Source organism: Antedon bifida, chromosome 5, assembly GCF_963402885.1.
Source record: "Antedon bifida chromosome 5, ecAntBifi1.1, whole genome shotgun sequence".
NCBI classification, from domain to species: domain Eukaryota; kingdom Metazoa; phylum Echinodermata; class Crinoidea; order Comatulida; family Antedonidae; genus Antedon; species Antedon bifida.
In genome coordinates, this window is record NC_136230.1 from 24,962,415 (window position 1) to 24,981,791 (window position 19,377).

At 34.4% G+C, this 19,377-nt stretch overlaps 3 protein-coding genes across 3 annotated transcripts; 2 read left to right on the forward strand and 1 right to left on the reverse strand.

Moving 5' to 3' along the window:
* Positions 1–155: 155 nt before the first annotated feature.
* Positions 156–1,319, forward strand: LOC144843449 (delta-type opioid receptor-like). Its single transcript, XM_078700234.1, has one exon. It carries the CDS (start codon positions 156–158, stop codon positions 1,317–1,319), a length of 1,164 nt encoding a protein of 387 aa, XP_078556360.1.
* Positions 1,320–4,233: 2,914 nt separating this feature from the next.
* On the forward strand, positions 4,234–5,238 carry LOC144843450 (thyrotropin-releasing hormone receptor-like). The gene has a single exon (XM_078700235.1). The coding sequence runs from the start codon at positions 4,282–4,284 to the stop codon at positions 5,236–5,238; it is 957 nt and encodes a 318-aa protein (XP_078556361.1). The 5' UTR covers positions 4,234–4,281.
* Positions 5,239–6,693: 1,455 nt separating this feature from the next.
* Positions 6,694–19,365, reverse strand: LOC144843761 (uncharacterized). Its single transcript, XM_078700697.1, has 25 exons — positions 19,135–19,365; positions 18,772–18,802; positions 18,264–18,380; positions 17,692–17,809; positions 17,160–17,225; positions 16,810–16,875; positions 16,158–16,299; positions 15,506–15,542; positions 15,044–15,194; positions 14,254–14,364; positions 13,942–13,988; positions 13,279–13,483; positions 12,788–12,849; positions 12,544–12,603; positions 12,325–12,436; positions 11,899–12,057; positions 11,749–11,793; positions 10,417–11,370; positions 9,766–9,888; positions 9,354–9,471; positions 8,933–9,083; positions 8,507–8,569; positions 8,080–8,152; positions 7,710–7,763; positions 6,694–7,099 (listed from the first exon to the last, which is right to left on the reverse strand). Exons 1-25 carry the CDS (start codon positions 19,358–19,360, stop codon positions 6,941–6,943), a joined length of 3,450 nt encoding a protein of 1,149 aa, XP_078556823.1. The 5' UTR covers positions 19,361–19,365; the 3' UTR covers positions 6,694–6,940.
* Positions 19,366–19,377: the final 12 nt, after the last annotated feature.

The following is a 19,377-nucleotide window of genomic DNA, read 5'->3' on the forward strand; positions in this document are numbered from 1 at the left end:
TGTAGGATTTGCCTAATAAATGCAGAATTATAAATATAATTTAGAACTTTGTTAGTGATGCACTGGTTGTGGGAGCGAAACAGCATCGGAACGCTCATATTATTGTTGCTTTTATTGTGAAAATCCAACGATTGGTAACTGGTTGAGTGGACGTTATGGGCACTGTGTTATTCACAAACACGTGCAGTGTTGAAATGACTCTATGTCGTGGGGATTGCTATACATTCAAAAATCTGACAGAGAGCAACGAATATTCCAATTGGGAGACAATATGTGTTTGCTACGTGTTTCCAGTTATAATGTCCGTTGGCGTCATTACAAACATTTCATTTATGTTCGTTTCATATCGTATCTCATATCTTCATACTGCTGTAAATAATTTCCTTATAAATTTATCAATAGCAGATATTATATTCTTACTGATAGCAGTGGGAGAAAAACTAAACAGCTATTACGAGTTAGATGTGAACATCCACTCTGGGAAGAAGACATTCCTTGGATGTACCGTAACGTCGATCTTGAAGAACTCTTCTTCTTTCACGGCTCAAATCTTAGTTACTTTAATCGCATTGGAACGATATAGAGTCATATGTTACCCCATCAGAGCCTACACAATACACTCTAGGGTAAGGGTTAGAAGACAGAACTTCGGCTCTTGGGTCATCGCGGTGCTTCTCTCAGCCTCGATGTCACCAGCCGTCGGTAAAGAAGAATCTTATTGCGGAGTATGGCCTCTAAAGGATGGCGAATTTGTCGTCATTGATATATGCGGCAGTGTCCACAAGGGTTTTGTGATCTATTATGAATTTATACAGACAGTTCCATTCTTTATCGCCTGGACTATTACCAGCATCACGCATATTCTGATTGTCATAGGCCTGAAGAAGAGCAATTCTGATTCGCGTCTACACCCTAAAGGATCCAAAGCGTTAACTAGAGCCGGGAACCAGATTACAGCAATGCTATTAATAAACGGCGTAACATTTTTCTTGCTTTTGGCACCGTTCCAAATAACATCATTAATGGCGATGATAAAGCATACTATTGGTGATTACAACAGCGATGATCCATCGGAAAATCATACTTTTCTTAATATAGGTAGGCTGCTGTTGTACATGAACGCTGCCATTAATCCAATAATATACGTCATAGTGAACCAGCGGTATCGTAATGCGTACGTGTTGGTGTTTTGGCGATGTCGTCGCCAAGACGATGACGAAATCGCAGGGGGACGACCGCGTAGCCGACAGGATGTGAACTGTACATTTTTAAACATGAAAGATGGTTTTAATCGTCAACAATTTGACACATATTTGTGAATAAACATAAATGAATACTGTATCGTATACACACCAAGTATGGGTGTAGTAACATATTAACATAAGAACACAAAATAAATTAGCATAAACCAACAGGTGTCGATACTCATAATAGCTATGATTCTCTATGCAATATTTTGCACTCTGATTTTAACTAAATCGACTGTATATGCCTATAATATGTATCCAAACTAGAAAATGTAAAGTAGGCATACGAGAGTGATGCGAGCAGATCTATAGCATAACGTAGTTTTGGTGACGCAGGGCCCTCCTAAAGACACAAACCTAATGACTATACTATTAGAACGCTTCTCCGCATTGGATAACAAAATACCTCCCACGGACATGCAGTGTATAATCGTCGATCGCCAGCATTAATTGATTTCAACCGCAAGAAAGCGAAACCCTGTCTAGGTCGTCTTGGGCCGATGTTTTGTAGACAAACAATGAACTTTCGGGTCTAACATACAATGAACCGTGGTGTTCTTTCTATTATGTCAAAATTATTCTTATGAATGATTCATCATTTGCCTTAACCTCATAGGAAAAAAAATAATGCTGACGAGAGGTCAAATTACTGTGCAGAATATCAATCAATAAAACGCAATTAAAATGAATATTGTATTGTTATTTCTGTTCTGCATTTCCAGTTACATTAAGTTTTACGAGTTACATCTCGCTTCCATGTAATCGGATGGGTTATTTTTATAGATCTATTTATATTCCTATTTATGTAAATGAAAATAAGCGTAACTTAACTGTTGAAATTGTTGGGCCCGAACAGACTTAGTGATTCATAGGCACAGTTATCTTGGTGAGTGGAACCAACTTAGTTGATTGAATTTGGATCACAGAGTTTTAACATCATTGAATTAATTGCATTACTTTAATATAGAGTAAAAGTTCTACTACGATTATCAAAACTAAAGCTTTTTATCTTTGGAAAACTATGTAAATACAATTTAATGTTTCCAATTATAGAATCATGAGATAAGTATGTGTACTTAACCATTAGAGGTATTTTTAAAATAAATTATCAAACATGTGAAATGCATGTGAACATTCGGTATGATAATGTGTAACTCATATAAATGAAATGTTCTCTCTCTATTAAACCAAAACTAGTAACAAAAGTCTAACTTCAATTGCTTACATCAAATAAACTGTGTGTGAAACAAGGCCATATACATGGCTGCAGTCGCGTGCTCAAGTTAGTGTTTACCGACCGACCGACTAGTGAGCTGTAGAGTCGCGTTGCACGCAACTAAAAAAAGACGCGAATTGATGATGCAGTACCAGTAGGCCAATATTCTATATCTATTCATATTAAATCTATTCATAGATTTTTAATCAATCGTGAGAGGTTTCATAGAATTTTCGAGAAGCGCGTGTTTTATAGTATTCCACTAGATTACCAATCGTTGAAACTTTTAATATGACAACATATCAATATTATTATATTTACTCAATTCTATTAGATAGTGGTTTCTTGTTATAATGTAAACTTAAACGAGCATCACATCTTCAAGTTTTATTAGGATGGACTGTGTACATAACGCTGACGATCTCGGAAAACGTGCGTTCTTGAAACTCGAGAAAAACGAAAACGCATTTACTCGAGATGCACATACGTGGTAATTAATTGAAGAGCGAGTGGGTTTATTATTTTCACAGCATTACGGTGTATGCCGACAAACAAGAACGAACAAACAAACCACATAGCTACCAATTTCGACAGCTGTTAAAAATCGGTTGATAAGCTGATGATAAAGCGAATTTATTCCGACATTCTTCATTCGGAGTATTGGTGAAGTATTCTACTTTGCATTTCTTGAAACAAAAAAGTACCGACGCAATCTACAATGTCACTAATTAGGCCTCTATACGCAATTCCTGTTTTTAAGAAAGTTTTTTTTAAATTATTACTTTCGGGTAAATGCGTTACCGATGCATACGTTGAAAACCTGAGTTTGTGAATGGTGTTTGGAAAGAAGACGTTTTGGTGAATCCATAACAGTGGACGTGAAGTATTCTATTTTGGATTTCCTGAACCAAAGGTACCGTAACATTATACTACTACTACATATTACAACTAATTGCATACGTAATTCCTGAAACTTATTTTAAGAATGTTTCTTTGCGGGTGAATTACGTTACCGTTATAGTTAACAAGACGTTTGGTGAATCCATAATAGCCTAATATTGAACGTGAAGTATTTTATTGGATTTCCTGAACCAACGATACCGCAACATTATGCTACTACTACATATTACAACTAATTATATACGTAATTCCTGAAACTTATTTTAAGAATGTTTCTTTGCGGGTAAAGGCGTTATCGTTATAGTTATAGGCCTACAAGGCGTTTGGTGAATCTACAGTGGACGTGAAGTATTCTATTTTGGATTTCCTGAACCAAAGGTACCGCAACATTATACTAATACTACATAATTATTACAACTAATTATATACGTAATCCCTGAAACTTATTTTTAAGAGTGTTTCTTTCCGGGTAAAGGCGTTACCGTTATAGTTATACAAGACGTTTGGTAAATCCATAATATTATTGAACGTGAAGTATTTTATTGGATTTCCTGAACCAACGATACCGCAACATTATACTACTACATATTAAAACAAAATGTTTCTTTGTGGGTAAATTCTTACAGTGAATTTGTTTGTTTGTTTAGAAACGAGACGTTTGCTTTCAGCAGACGACTACACATTGCAGGAATGGAAATATACCAAGAAGTATTGTCGACCGAGCTAATTACCGACTCGAGTATCTTCAACTATACGGATGTCGCTAGTTTTTGTATCGACAGAAATTTGACTTATACTCCATCTTATTTGTATACAAATTTTGAGACTGTAAACATACTCATCATTTTACCGTTACTACTTTTTCTGGCAATTCTAACAAACTTGGTGTTTATCATCGTTGTTGCGCGTGCACCTCGCATGCGCACGGCAACGAATATTTATCTTGTGTCGTTAGCTTTAGCAGATCTTTTGTATACAATAATTGGAATTACAGAGAAGCTTCACGCGTATATAAGATCGCCGATCTACTTTGACAGTGCATATTCTTTAGACTTATGGTGCGCAGTTATGCCTTTGCTGAAGAACGCAGGACTTTTTGCGTCGATGTTCCTGGTGACTGTATTCTCTTACGAGAGATATGAAGCAGTGTGCCATCCTCTCACAAAACATAGTCTCAGTTCCAAACGACGCGCACTCAAACACATTACGACTGCTTGTGTTTTGGCGCTAATACTTGCCGCCACAACTGTTCCAGCCTTCGCAAATAGAGTCGTTGCCTGTCTAAAGAAACTCGCAGAAGACGAATACTCTGATATTCCAGACACGATCATTTTATGCACACCGGTAAAGCAACGGTTCGAACTTTACAATGATTTTGTCCAGACGCTTCCGTTTTTTCTTGTTATGATATTCAGTAACGCTGCGTACGTTTTGATTATAATAGAAATTCGAGGAAGCGCTCGAGATGCGAAACTAAAACGTGCGGATTCAAGTCGAGTTATTCAAGAAAGCATCAACATCACAAGGATGCTGATTGTAAATGGTGTTGTGTTCTTTATCCTAATGGCACCATTCCACATCTTGTCTTTAAGTGGAGTGATCAGTTCCTTAATCACTGGTGAGTACCTTCTATCGGAAGAGGCATTTAGATGGATTATACAGGTCGTTCGTGTGCTTGCGTACTGTAACGCTGTCGTGGATCCCGTGATCTACAGCGCTGTTAATCCGTCGTATAGAAAAGCCATGTACCAAGTCATTTGCTCGCTACATATACTGAGAAGGAAAAGGTCGAATAGCTTTGGCACTTACTCGATGTCATACCTTCTGACAGAACGCGACAGAAGACCTTCAAATGTAAACGAAACTATAACCTAAACAGCGGACGCATCCAGATGATCTCAATCATCGTTGGCTCTTAATGGATACGAGTTCTCCACTTCTTTTGATATAGCCGTTGTGAATCTGTGCACCAGAGTAACCATCTACTCTTCCGTACTAGGTTATTTTATGTAATCGATATTGATGTGTACCCCGGACGCGATATTTCTTTTCGTACATAAGTAAACATGAATATTTATTAATCATACTCATAAGATGTGTCGTAAGAATTGAGCTAACTACAATTCGCTAATGCAAACGCTTTCTGTCGAGCCGTCTGTGTAGTCGAGTGGATTAGACTATGGACGTTACGTGTCGATGTATGGGGTTCGAATCCCATGAGCAACTTCATTTTACTTTATAGTGAAATAGAGATTATTTAGAGGTTTAGGTTTAGTTATATTTAGGAAGTAGTTCGGCTATCTTTCACATAAGGGGTCTCCAACTTCAACTTATGTACGAACAAATCGCATCCGGACCTCCAGTTTAAAGTCTATGAACTTTGACCGAGGAGAGAATATTCCTAATACTATTGCTATGATACACGGCACCCTGTCTTACCGCTTGGTGGACACTCGCACTACTGGACACTCGACCTAAATAAAATAATACCTCTGAAATGTCACGGTCATCATAAACTACAGTATCAGGATTTTCACTTATCGGAAAACGATAGGATAGGTCGAACGGAAAAATGCAAACTTTAAAAAACAATACATTGACTATGATAAATCGATTGCGTGAATTTTAAAACGAGACTTCTCAACGAACAATACGGAATGAATCCATATACATGACTGCAGTCGCGTGTTCAAATTTGAGTTAGTATTTACCGACCGACCGACCAATCGACCAACCGACAGACATAGTGGGCTGTAGAGTCGCATTTGCACGCGACTAAAAAACGACGCATGTTATAAAGTTGAAAAAGAGAAAATGTTTTTTCTTTGTGATTGTAATTTGTTTTCCAAATGGTCTTACGACTACAGACACTTAGTTGTCTCCGTAAGATCCCTGTAACAATGTAAATATTTATATTGCTGATTAAATGTGAATTTAAAAAAAAAACTCTTAGAACATCAGGACGTTGGTTTGAAAGTAGTAGTACTTTACCAGAAATAAATATTTAAGCTATTTCTTTTTATTATACAAAAATATTCTAGTGTAAAGTTGAAATGTGGGCATAATTAATAATTTACTCGGATTTAAGAACTTTTCACCAAATTGAATCTGGGAGAGCGCGGTTGAATATTAAATGTGTAACGTTTTGTTTATTATTTATTTTATATATCTTTTGTTACGTCAAATTACATCAACTAGACTTATAAATATGTAGTAAATTATAATATACGTATATATACCAATTGAATTGTATTACCTGGCGAAGTATTTATTTTTTAAATGTTTGTTTGTATATGTATATTTTGGTCTTGCAATAAAACAAAAATGATCTCAGTGCAAGATCATTAAGGCCAATTTACACAGACGAACGATAATGGTAAACGGAATACAAAAATATAGACCATTTCTTATGACCATTTACACAAATCGCCGAGCATTACCGTTCGTCTGTGGAAATTAACCTTTAACCTTTATTGATAACATTGTAACATACATAATGATAGCTAATAAATGTCAATTCAATTCAAATTCCATCCATTTCATCTTTTCAGCAAATCATAAGGATACATTAAATGGGTCATAGGTCATCATCCTCTTCTTCAACTAATCTTCTATTAGACTCCAATCCTGTTTTTCTTTTAGACATTAGTGGCTTCATTGCTGTTGCTAGACTCTGATACAGTCGTGGAAACAGAAGCTCTTGTGTTGCTAATAGTTGCTTTGTTCGATGTCTTTCCTGAAAAATTCAAACAATGAAATGATTTATAATCTTTGAAAATTCTCTAAAATTACCAGCATTCCAGGCCATGGAAACAACCATTGTTTTCAGAAAATTTTCCTTTTCTTAAACTGAACATACAGTAGAACTAATAAATATCCAAAAAGTCTGACTCCACAAACCTAGGCCATAAGAAGTCCATAATAATTGAGAACAAGGTCTATATAGGAAAGGGGGAAAAACAGGTCCTCCAAAAATATTCCACAGAAACTAATTTCTAGAAATATTTCCCTCTTTTTTCAGAAGTAGTAATTTAAATCTGTATTATGCGGTCAATTGGGACATTACACCCTTTATGAATGGTTTCCGGTAGTGAGATCTTCCTGCTAGTGAACTGGAAAGATTCTAGAAGCTTTCCTCAAAGCTCTATCTGCACTATCAAACTTTATGTGATAAAAAAAAGTGCTCATATATGGACACGATGACGTCATATCACTACCATATTTGGGAACATCACACATTCTTTGGCAAACTAGATTGATAGTGTAGTGTCTTTCCACAAACAACTGTATTATCTATTCCCCACCAGTCACAAATACACAAGAGAAAGAAACAGATGATTACATACCTTTGGAGCCTCGAAGCAAGCTGGGCAATTCTCAGCGATGACTGGCAAACGCATCTACGTAAACAAATAAACTGTTTCATAAAATGCAGTTTTGATTTTAATATTATTGTAATTCAGTTATACAGTAGAACTCCTTCGGGACTCAAAAAGATGTCTTCTAAATAGAGGTTGAAAGTAGTGTTAAAGATAGATTGCCCGTCTTGTCCTCTGAATAGAGGCATCCAAAAAAGGGTTCTACTGTATCTATAAAATATATTGTGACAAAATAATATATTTATTACAATTTGGTGCACAGAGGCTCAACCCTGGCTAAATAAATTATAACATTTTTCTTTAATGTCTGAAAACAACTATTCTAAAAACACAATACCTCTTCAGCAAAGTCTCTGAGATCTTTTTCTCTGACATATACAAATGGTCTGATGACTCTTAAATCACCTTCTCTAAAAAACAATAAAAAAATATATATATATGTATTATTTGTTTATAACTACAATAACAATTTTGTACTCTCTCTTCAATTAGTTGATTTAAAAGTCTATTTCCTGTGACTTACACACCGGATTACAACACACATTAAGGCCAATTTACACAGAAGAACGGTAAAAGCAATAAAAATCTAGAAACTATGTTATTCCTTATGACACACAATGCGGAGCGGACAGGTAGTTTCCGCTCAGGATACAGATTCTACATGGGACAAGTTAAGCGGTTTTCCACTTATTGTTACCGCTTGTCTGTGTAAATTGGCCTTTAAAGTTTTCTCGCTTTTGAACTCTGTTGTAAATAAAACTTACTTTACAATATAGTTGGCTTTCATCGTCCTCATAAGGCCATTGTGAAAAACAGACATAAAAAAGCTGAAACAAAAACACACTATACTTTAGAATAATTATTAAAAAAAAATGTACTTAAGACAAGATTATTTTAAATTGGACGTGTAACCGATTAATGGGCTATATCTGAAAAATTATTCGGCCAATAAACAGATACAGAACAGAACAGAAACAAAGCACAGGAGCAACTAAAGCAAAACAATTACTATAACTCAAAGAGAATACAAAAAATATTGCACCACGTAAAACATTTGTACAAGCTTATCAAAAAGTCTCTTAATACTCTTAAAATTAGTATAAGGAATTGGTACATAAATAAACAAATTTAAAAGATTAAAAGATTTAAAAGATTAAAAAAAGGTGAAACAATGTTTCATTAGATCATACCTCTCAGCTAAATCATCTAGATGTTGACCCATTGCAAGTACATTGTAGCTCTCACGTCTTGCGGCCGCGTAAATTCTACCACGTTTCATTCGTGAACAAAAACTACATATTGATGTGCATTCAGGAAGAGAGGCTGCTTGTTCCATTATACCTGTATAAAACACGAAATTTTTTTGACACTTTAAGGGGAGTAATTGAGAATGGAAAATACATATTTTTCTATATTTTCTTATTATATATTTTGGCCCAGTAGTAATTGTTTAGCAATACTATAAATGATATATGTCGTTTAACATAAAAAATAAATCATATTTCAATTCAAACATGTTTATTTTTGTTTAGGCCTAATAAGCCATTTAAATTTAGATCAAATTAATTTAAATAATAATAAATAATAAAAAGTTAAAAGTTCCATACTTACATTGTTCTTCATAAAAATATGGCACCCTCAGTTCTGCTAGGTAACCTTTCAATGGACTTGGGTCATAGGTCGATGTTTGTGGATCAACTGTGACTGCACCAAGTTCAAATGTTATATTCTAAAATTAAAAAATTTGAAAAGATCTTATTTTTAACTAAATGTAAGAATATAAATACTGATTTCGTGATTTAAATACATTGTTTAAAGATAAACATACAGATAACGCTAATTTTTTCAAGCAACAATTTAAAGAAAATTAGTTTAGTCAAAGGTCGACATGGGTCCTTTTAAGTAAATAGTTCCTTTTATCCGAAATGAGTTGCTTTCAGTGCCAGGTCAACATAAGCCTGCCGTATGTTTTCCATCAACAAACCTAAAGTGTTACAAATTGCTATCTGATGATTATACTTACTTTTTTTTTCGCATAATATTGATATTGTTTTAGCGCATGCAGCAGAGACAAACTGTCCTTCCCACCAGATAAGCATACAAGTACTTTGTCACCATCGTGTATCATGTCATATTCCTCTAGAGCCTAGAAAGATTTAGAAAAGATACAAGAATCAATTAAAATGATTGTCATATGGACGAATTTTTCAAGTAATTGACTTGCCTTTACACAACCTTAACCTATGTCTACACTATCAATCTAGTTTGAAAAACAACTATGATATGTCCATATATATAAATGGTGACATCATATCACTACCATATTTGGGCATATGACACTTACTAAACTAGTATGATAGTGTAGACAGAGCTTTAGTAATCTTGGTCAGACTTGGTTAAACCTGATCAATAAGTTTTACCTTTCTGCTTTTACCATAGCAGCCTTTCGTAAAGGAACAATGATTTTGTCACATTGCTTGTATCCTTAGGCAAGACACTTACGTTTGCCTCTCTCCACCCAGGTTTAAATGGGTATCTGGTAGGGTCAATTGTGCTGATTACTAGCATGATTATGGCAGCTGACCATACGTGTTTGATCCAATGGCCGGGGTAATAATGTGAAGCACTTAGAAGCATTGAGCATTAAAGCACTATATAAAATGGACATAATTACCTCTGTGGTTGGTTTAAATATGCTCTTGGGTGGTGAGTAAAACCTTGGCGTTCCATCCACCTCTTTCTTCTTTTTGTTGTTCTGTTTGTGAAACTTATGTTGAGGTTTTGGAGGCTTTCGTTTAATAAGTGGACAGCTAGTTACTGGTGTATCTTTAATGGCCTTGGTATCAGTTGTATCTTCTACTGATTCCAGTTGGTTATTCTTTCGCGAAGATTCAATTTTATCACAGGAACAATTATAAACTTCTGAGTTTCCTCCAATTGGTAAATCACAGTGACCATTTTCTGGATTTTTAAAATGACTATTGTCTATATTTAGGTTACTTTGTGGCTGACATAATAAACATTTTCCAATTGTGAGAGGAACATGATCAGATGATGTGCACCTCTGTGATACCTTTTCTTTTTCCATCTCACCATTTATAGCAGAATGAGTATCATCACTCTTTAACCTCTCGTCAGCTGAATGTGATGTCCTCATCTGCACATCATTGTCTTTGACCAAACCATAACTATGTTGCACTGAAGTAATATCTTCTTTTGTTTCTAATGGCATTTCTCTATTTTTTTCTTTACATTCAGATATTCCTGCAGCTAAAACAAAGTCTTTTGTTGATGAACTAATATGTTGATCAGACAAATAATCTGATTTTTCTTCTAAAGAAGGAGTTTTTTGGTCAACCTCTAGTGGTGTCTTCTGGACATCTTCCTTAGAATCATCAGGTCCTAAATGGCATAATTCTACTCCTGATTCTCTTTCCACCTTTGTAATTCCTTCTTTTTGTTGACGTAATGTTGTAGCATCAGGATTATGTGGTGGATTGAATGGCATTGTTTTTATGACGGAATGATTTGGGTCATTCTGAATCTGAACAGCTTCACTAGGCAGCATGAACCATCGTAACGATTCTGACTTTTCGTCAAAAAGCAGAGACTGATCTGGTAGATCAACCTTTAAAAAAGTTTTTAAAAAGAAAAATCAGGACTTGGGAAGGTAGTTTGAGGGAAAAAAGTTTATAAATATATTCTAAATGTGGCTGAATTAAGATGACACACATATGGCACTCATTAGTCTGTTCACAACAACATCGACTGCCATGGAATACTGTAGCACCGGTGTTAAACCCTAATCTTTCAGAAGAAGCACTTCTCTTCTAAGTCCACATAAGCCAGATGTTCAGCCAGTCATTTTTGAAAGACTTTTTTCTATCAGAAATAAAGTCGAGGAGAACCTTGACCCTGTGCTGATTTTATGGCTATGGTTTGCAGCGCCCTTGCATTAACCTTTCACCCTCTCGACTAAAAATATTCTACTGTAGTTATAACTTACATTCATTTTAGAATTGAATATCTCTGAGGATAAATCCAAACAGTCCTGCCAAAAACAAGAAACAAAATAAATAAACAAGATTTACAAAGGACAAACAAACCATAAAATGTTTTACGTCCAAACGTAAATCAAAATATTTGTTGTTGCTACCTGATAGTTTTCTGGGGACCTTCCTTTGTTTTTAGGGATTGGAGGTTTAGGGTAAGCTAATTTTCCAGTTGTGTAAGAAATAGAACCAAGCCAGCGACGATCTCTAAATACTTGATAATAACGCTGCTTCCACTCTCCAGTTTCTGGGTTAAACATGTACTGAAATGAAAAATGTTTATGTAGCAACAGAATTTTGGGAAATTTAATGCTCACAATTTACAGTGTGCAAATACAGATACAGTATATATAATTGCACAGTAAAAAATACATTAATGTTTAAAATTGATGATATATTATGAACATGTTTACTGCCAGGAATAAGTATACCGGGGCTTTGACATATGACATTTTTCCTCGGCCTGATGAATAGTTACGACAATGAACACATTAATCAATTAATCTTATAAATTAATATCTTATATTTACCTGTGGCAACAATTTCCACCCCTCAATTGCTACCATAGAAACAGCAGAAATAACAAACTCTACCGCCTCATCACTCATAAAATATGGTAGATTGATACGTGCAAAACCTGGCCTAGATGTAGATAATAACAACAGCATTATAGTATGCAATATTCTCAATATTCATTTACAAACAGACATTCTTTTAAATCACTTTTATTATAATGAAAATGTTAGTACCTTAATATTTCTTTTTCTGAATATTCTTGGTACCTTCTCAGATGTGTTCTGTCCAGTCGACTGCAAAACAATAATAAAAAACTAAAACTAAACCATTTACATGGTTAGCCTTCTACATTGTTTGAAAGACATGTGGGTCTCTCTTTTATTAGATGCACAGCAGTAGTATCTTTTAGCATACATAATATAAAATATTTTGTTAGTACAAAATAGTGTTAGTAAAATGGAAACTTGCAATTTATACCTGTCTTCTAAAAGGAGGGATTCAATCTCTTTTGCTAAATTTTCATCAATGCCAAGCAAGTCCTAAAAATCAACAAAAATTAAAGCACAGTAGTTATATATTTGGATTAAATTTCAACCAACCAATGTACATTATCAGGGGTATTCAATATCATAAGGGGGTAGTCTCAACCATCGATTCCCCTCCCCACGGTACACCACTGGTGGATATATAGGATTGCTTATTTAGGCATGTGGTGCTGTGCATACTTGAGTGTATGGTACATACCTGAGCATATGGTACATACCTGAGCATATGGTACATACCTGAGCGTATGGTACATACCTGAGCGTATGGTACATACCCGAGCGTATGGTACATACCTGAGTGTATGGTACATACCTGAGTGTATGGTACATACCTGAGCTTATGGTACATACCTGAGTGTATGGTACCTGAGCGTATAGTAAATACCTGAGCTTATGGTACATACCTGAGCATATGGTACATACCTGAGCATACGGTCCAGCACAAGCGCAACCCCCTCTAGATTGAATACCAAACACGTCATTCAAAACTGCACAAATGAAATTATGATGCAAGAACTGTTTGGTGACTGGATGCCTTATTAGGAAGCTGAAGATTGGAAGCCTCTTAACTGATGTGTTTCCAAGCAGAACTAGGTTTTTACACATCTTCCAGGAATCTAATGCTTTCCTTTAATATAAAACAAACTATCTTTTAAAAGATGGTTATTCTATGCAGTGTATTCATCATTGGCAGACTAGGGGAAATCTTTCAATTAATGGGTCTGTCACACTCCATGTTTCAAAAATATTCAGAAAAACATTATTTTTAAATAAACTTGCCTATTTTGAAGGAAAATAGCCTAGGACTGCACATTATTTAATTAATGTGAGCATAATTAGCATAGGCCTATGTTTATTTGTATTTTATGGTTGATGTAGTACAGGAAAGCCAACCCAATTTGTCATTATTTTGCCATTATTTTGAGTAAAAATAACATTGAGGGTGCTATATACAAATTTAATTTAATATCTCGTGCATTGGACACGGAAAAAGTTGTATATATATATATATATTGTGTTTTTCTCTTCTGCAGAAAGTATTATCTGAATGGAATCCAATACAGTAGTGATGAATGAATGCCTTACTTGCACAATTCATGCTCCTTTTGCATTATCAGATCTGCTCCCACAGCCTGAATGTATACAATAGTAAAAAATTGAATTAAAAAAAAATTTAAATAATTAAAATGGAAAAGACTCATTAAAACAATAGAACATACTGTATGTCATTACGTCATACATTCAATGACATGTCAACTTGAATATCCACCATTGAAAAATTCATATACATCTGTGGACGAGTACCAGTTGACTACGATCCATGTGGACGTGAACTTCGTGCCTGTTCACTCAAATCAAAAAGTTCCTATTGTAGAAACATGTACAAACATTTCTCACCTCCTTCAGCTGGAAAACCATACCAGCTCGAATAGCTCCTACTATAGAGGGCGTACCACCTTCCTCTCGCATTTCAATTTGTTGCAGGTACCGATGACTTTCTCTTGTAACCTTAAAAAGGAATTTTCAAAATTGTTAAAATGTAATTTTGAAAGACTGATAAATGAAATATAATTACAGTAGAACTCTTTTAAAGGGACAGCTTCAAGACCTAACAAAATATCCCCTTAATAGGGGTGTGAATAGGTGTTGGTCATATAGTTGTAAGATATATTTCATTTTGTTCACTTCAAGTGTTCCCTTAATAGAGAGGTTTCGCAACGCTACGAATACAATAACGAAAACGGATACATCACACACACATATTCCTTTTCGTAAGCCAGTAAAAATAAGTTTCGCAAAAAAAAAAATAGATCAAAAACTAAACTCATTTTGTAGTTACGAATATGACTGGTGATATTCGTCAACACGAATACGCTTTATGAATATGAAATGGGGATCAGCTCAAAAGTTTCACAAATGTGTGACATATCCGTTTTCGTTATAATGAGATGTCAGTTCACATTGGTTTATTCTTTTATGAATCTGTCTTACTAAAGCTCTGTCTACACTATCAAATTTTATGTGAGAAAAAAATGTGATGTGCCATAATGGATATGATGTCATATCACTACCATATTTGGGCATATCACTACCATATTTGGGCACATCACACTTTTTTTGTTGTCAAACTACTGTAGTTTGATAGTGTAGACAGAGCTTTGGGTTGTATTTTTATTTCAAAGCTTACAAAGAACACAGAACCACCACCTCCTCCGTCAGTAGGTACAGGATTCCTGAAGAGTTTCTTCTTTGCAATTAACACACCTGGGGTTTCCACTCCACCAACGAACTTGTGGGGTGAAAGAAATATTGCATCTTTATGAGCCAGACCACTGGTACTGAAAGGGTACAAATGAACTACAATTAAAATATTAACAATCGGGTTTGCTTAGACTGAATGTAGCTGAACCCTCTTAAGCTCTGTCTACACTATCAAACTTTATGTGACAAAAAATGTGATGTGCCCATATATGGACATGATAATGTCATATCACTACCATATTTGGGCACAGTATATCACTACCATATTTGGGTACAGTATATCACTACCATATTTGGGCACATCACACTTTTTTTGCAAAGTGTAGTTTAATAGTGTAGACAGGGCTTAACACATTATTTTTCAAGAATATATCTGAAAATTTCTCACCTGGTAACTGGATTCATATCAATCTTAACATATGGACCTAAACAAGAAAAAATATATCAAAGAGATCATTTTTAAGCTCTGTCTACACTATCAAACTAGTTTGTGTGCCTAAATATGGTAGTGATATGCTTAAATATGGTAATGATATGACATCATCATGTCCATATATGAGCACATCACATTTTATTGTCACTTAAAGTTTGATACTGTAGAGAGAGGTTTAGGAACAAATGTTTTGAAATTCTGTTTTTTGCAAAACAAACATTCAAATTTATATGTAGCCCTGTGGCTGTATTCAGCAATCAAACTAAATTTAAGTGAGATATTTCCCTTAAATATTAAGTATTTCACTTAAATTGTATTCAATTAGATAGGAGTGTTTCCCTTAGCCTAGGTGTGAATGGTAAATACAGATAAAGATCAACACAGATCAAATTTGACAGTTGACTATTGCATTGTGGGAGGTGTGTCAACAAGTATACATATTGAAATGCTTTAAATTTCCCATAAAATTAATTGTAAAGTAAATGATGTAGGCTCCTGTCCATGTAAAAGGGAAACATTAGTTTTTAGACTTTTTAGTCTTGTGTTTCAAAACCCTGGATCTGCCACTGTACTATATCTATACATGAAACTAAAGTGTACTATATACCAGCAGTAGCATAGTCCCAGAAAGCCAGAGCATCATAACGGTGAAGACATGTGGTGATTGAATCTGTATCCAATAGAATTCCAGTAATGTTAGAAGCAGCTGAAAAACAGCCAATCAGTTGCTTCCCAGACTTCTTCCATTTCTAAACATAAATCAATTTTAAAAGTTGAAATGAAAATTGAAGGCAATTACTGAAAAAACAACAAGGATGTGGGTAACAGTGTCTGTATTTTATTTTTTTGTTAAATTAAGAAAATAGATCTAAACTTGGAAAAAGGCTATTTTAAAAAATCTCAATAAAGTTTATCGCAAATAAGGTGAGCGATGCATGATGGGAAGGAATTGGGAGTAATAGCGCAATCACCAGTATATAAATTTTTTATTATACGGGGGCACTATTACTTCAAAATCATGCATTGTGCAATGACGTCCCTTGCGAAATCAAGCTATTTGCAATAAACCTTACTGATATGCCAGTCATTTTATGACTAAAAATATCAGAAAAATTTCACCAGATAGAAGATCACTCAAAATCATGAAAGTATTTATTTGGAGACTTGGGAGGTATAAAAGTTAAGATAAAAAAAAAGAGAGAAATTAAGGCCACTTTATTAATTTGTTAGGGCTACTCTTGTTGATTTCTTTAACTTACCTTTAATTCCTCTTCCAAGTGAGTCATGTTGACCCCTGCTTGCAAATCTTGTGATATACGAACAATCTGACACATAGAGAAATAAAAGAATAATATTATAGTATTTGTGTCTATCATTTTAATGTATTGTACAGCTTCGAAGTCTTTGCTAATTTTTTTTTTATTAACATTTAGATTACATTTTTTTAAAGTGAATAATAAATTCAATAAATAAACAAGTAATAAATGATGTGACTGACTAATTTTCAATATTTAGTATATTGTTTTGTTAAAAATGTATTTAGATGAATTCCATATTCGTTTATTTTTCATTTTGTATGAATATTTGTATTAAAAGAAATGACAAGTACCTTGGCTCCAATTTCTCGCCATGGCAAAAAAGTTGAATGATGCTCAAATGGTCCAACAAATACAACCTGTAGAAATAATTAGTTTTACAAAAAAGTAACAATATAATAAAATTAAATTAAGCGCTCAGAGACTGACCGAAAATACTTGGCAGAATACTGATACCAACGGAGGGCACGTTATTTCGGCCAGTGTTAAAAGAATACAGATTTTTTTGTTTATTTGTGAAGTTATCAATGAAACGATTTTCTTGAAATTCAATAGACATGTTCTGTAAGTGTACACCCATTTACACAGAAATATGCAAGATGATAACTTAAAATTGTGGACACTATCGTGCAAACAAAGCAAGTATTATACTTTGCAAAATTTTATTTTGCCAAGAAACAATCATGGTCTACTGAACTAATAATATTATACTAGCTAGCAAACAGTCAGCTGGACAGAAAGAAGGATTTTCCATCATGAAGCTATAATTAATTGAAAAATGCGAATTTAAAAATAATGCATAAAATAAAAGAATAAGAAAATTACTGGAGGTGTAGTGAGGTTGAGGGCATTGATCAATTTATGAACTGCTCCTGTGCAACCAGTGCCAACAAATATAACAGCATCATGTTCACTAGCTTTCACAGCATTACGAACAATATCTCTGCAAAAAAAGAATATTTAGTTAATTTTCTTTTGAAAAGTGAAATTAGCATAACAAAATAAATAACATAGTTTTGCATTTTTGTTGGAATTATGCACCACTATACGATCCCCATCTAATGTGCGTCAAACACTATGATTACCATGATGCATTACCTGCGTCAAAAAACTTACCTTTAGCTGACCATGACAAACCCATTTCGACGCATTGTGATCATGTTGGTGGGTGGTAAAGTGACGGACAATGACACACCATTGTTCATTGATGTGACATACCAATCTAGGTTTTTTGACATATCACTGTTCAATAATTATTTGTAAATGACGCATCCATGACGTACTCTCCCGGGGGTCGTATAGTGGGTAATTCAATTAACAAGTGCATTACAGTTAGATACTAAACATGATGTTTAAAAAAAATCTTTTTATTAATTAAATTCAGCAACAATAGTTACCTTGCCTCATGACGAAACAGAGTTGTCTGTAAGGATGTTACTGATGTTGTTGTGTGAGTGTTTCCATACACTGGCAATACCTGTTCACTTATGTAATCTTCAATGAATTTCAAAGAACTTTAGAAGAAAAAAGAGTAAGTTATTAGCAGTGCAAAATGCTTGTTTAAGTTGTGCGAGTTGATTTTTTAAGTTGTGTGAGTTGTTTTTTTTTTAATAAATTGTATGAACTGATTTTTAATAAAGTTGTGCAAGGTGATTTTCAAGTTGTGTGAGCTGATTTTTATTTAAGTTATGTGAACTGATTTTTATTTAAGTTATGTGAACTGATTTTTATTTAAGTTATGTGAACTGATTTTTAAAAAAGTTGTGTGAGCTGTTTTTTAAGACGTGTGATGAACTGATACTAATAGTTTAAGTAGCATGAGTCTGAGATGATTTTTCAAGCTGTGTGTGAGCAGATTTCTTAAGTTGTGTGTGATGATTTTGTGAATTAACCTAGGTTACTTACCGTCCAGAAGCTGTGTAATCACAATATGTAACTAAAAAAAGGAGGCAAAGCGATCGGTCACTTTCAATAAAATGAAAAATAGTTATTGGCTAAATTATGTGTGACGTGTGCATATGTAAAATTGTTTTTTTTATTTCTCATAATAAAATAGGGCCTAACTAAGGATCACATTACACTGCAGTATTATTAATTAGGCCTACATGATAATACAAGGAATCCCATTATATACTTTATAGTGTTCACTATATCAATCAATATTCCAAAAAGTATCTTAGTTTTTTTCAAAGATTCGGCCGTGGCGAAGTGACCAAACGAGAGGGCGATAACACTACAGTATGGCGATATGGGGCGAACCGACTTTACCTGTACGTTGCCCAAATGGTCCAGAAAACGACGTGTTGTTGCCCAATACATTTTCGTCAATGTATTTTAGCAGCAATTTTGAATCGGATTTCTTACTACTATTAAGCTTATTAGTAACTCTTTGTTCAATTGTATTATTTGGTAGTTCATAAAATGTTCTATATCCATGCGTTAGTGTTTCTTGCACATTTTCGTCAGTGTTTTTGTTGCACTTTTTGGTACTCATGGAGGCTGCCATCTTGA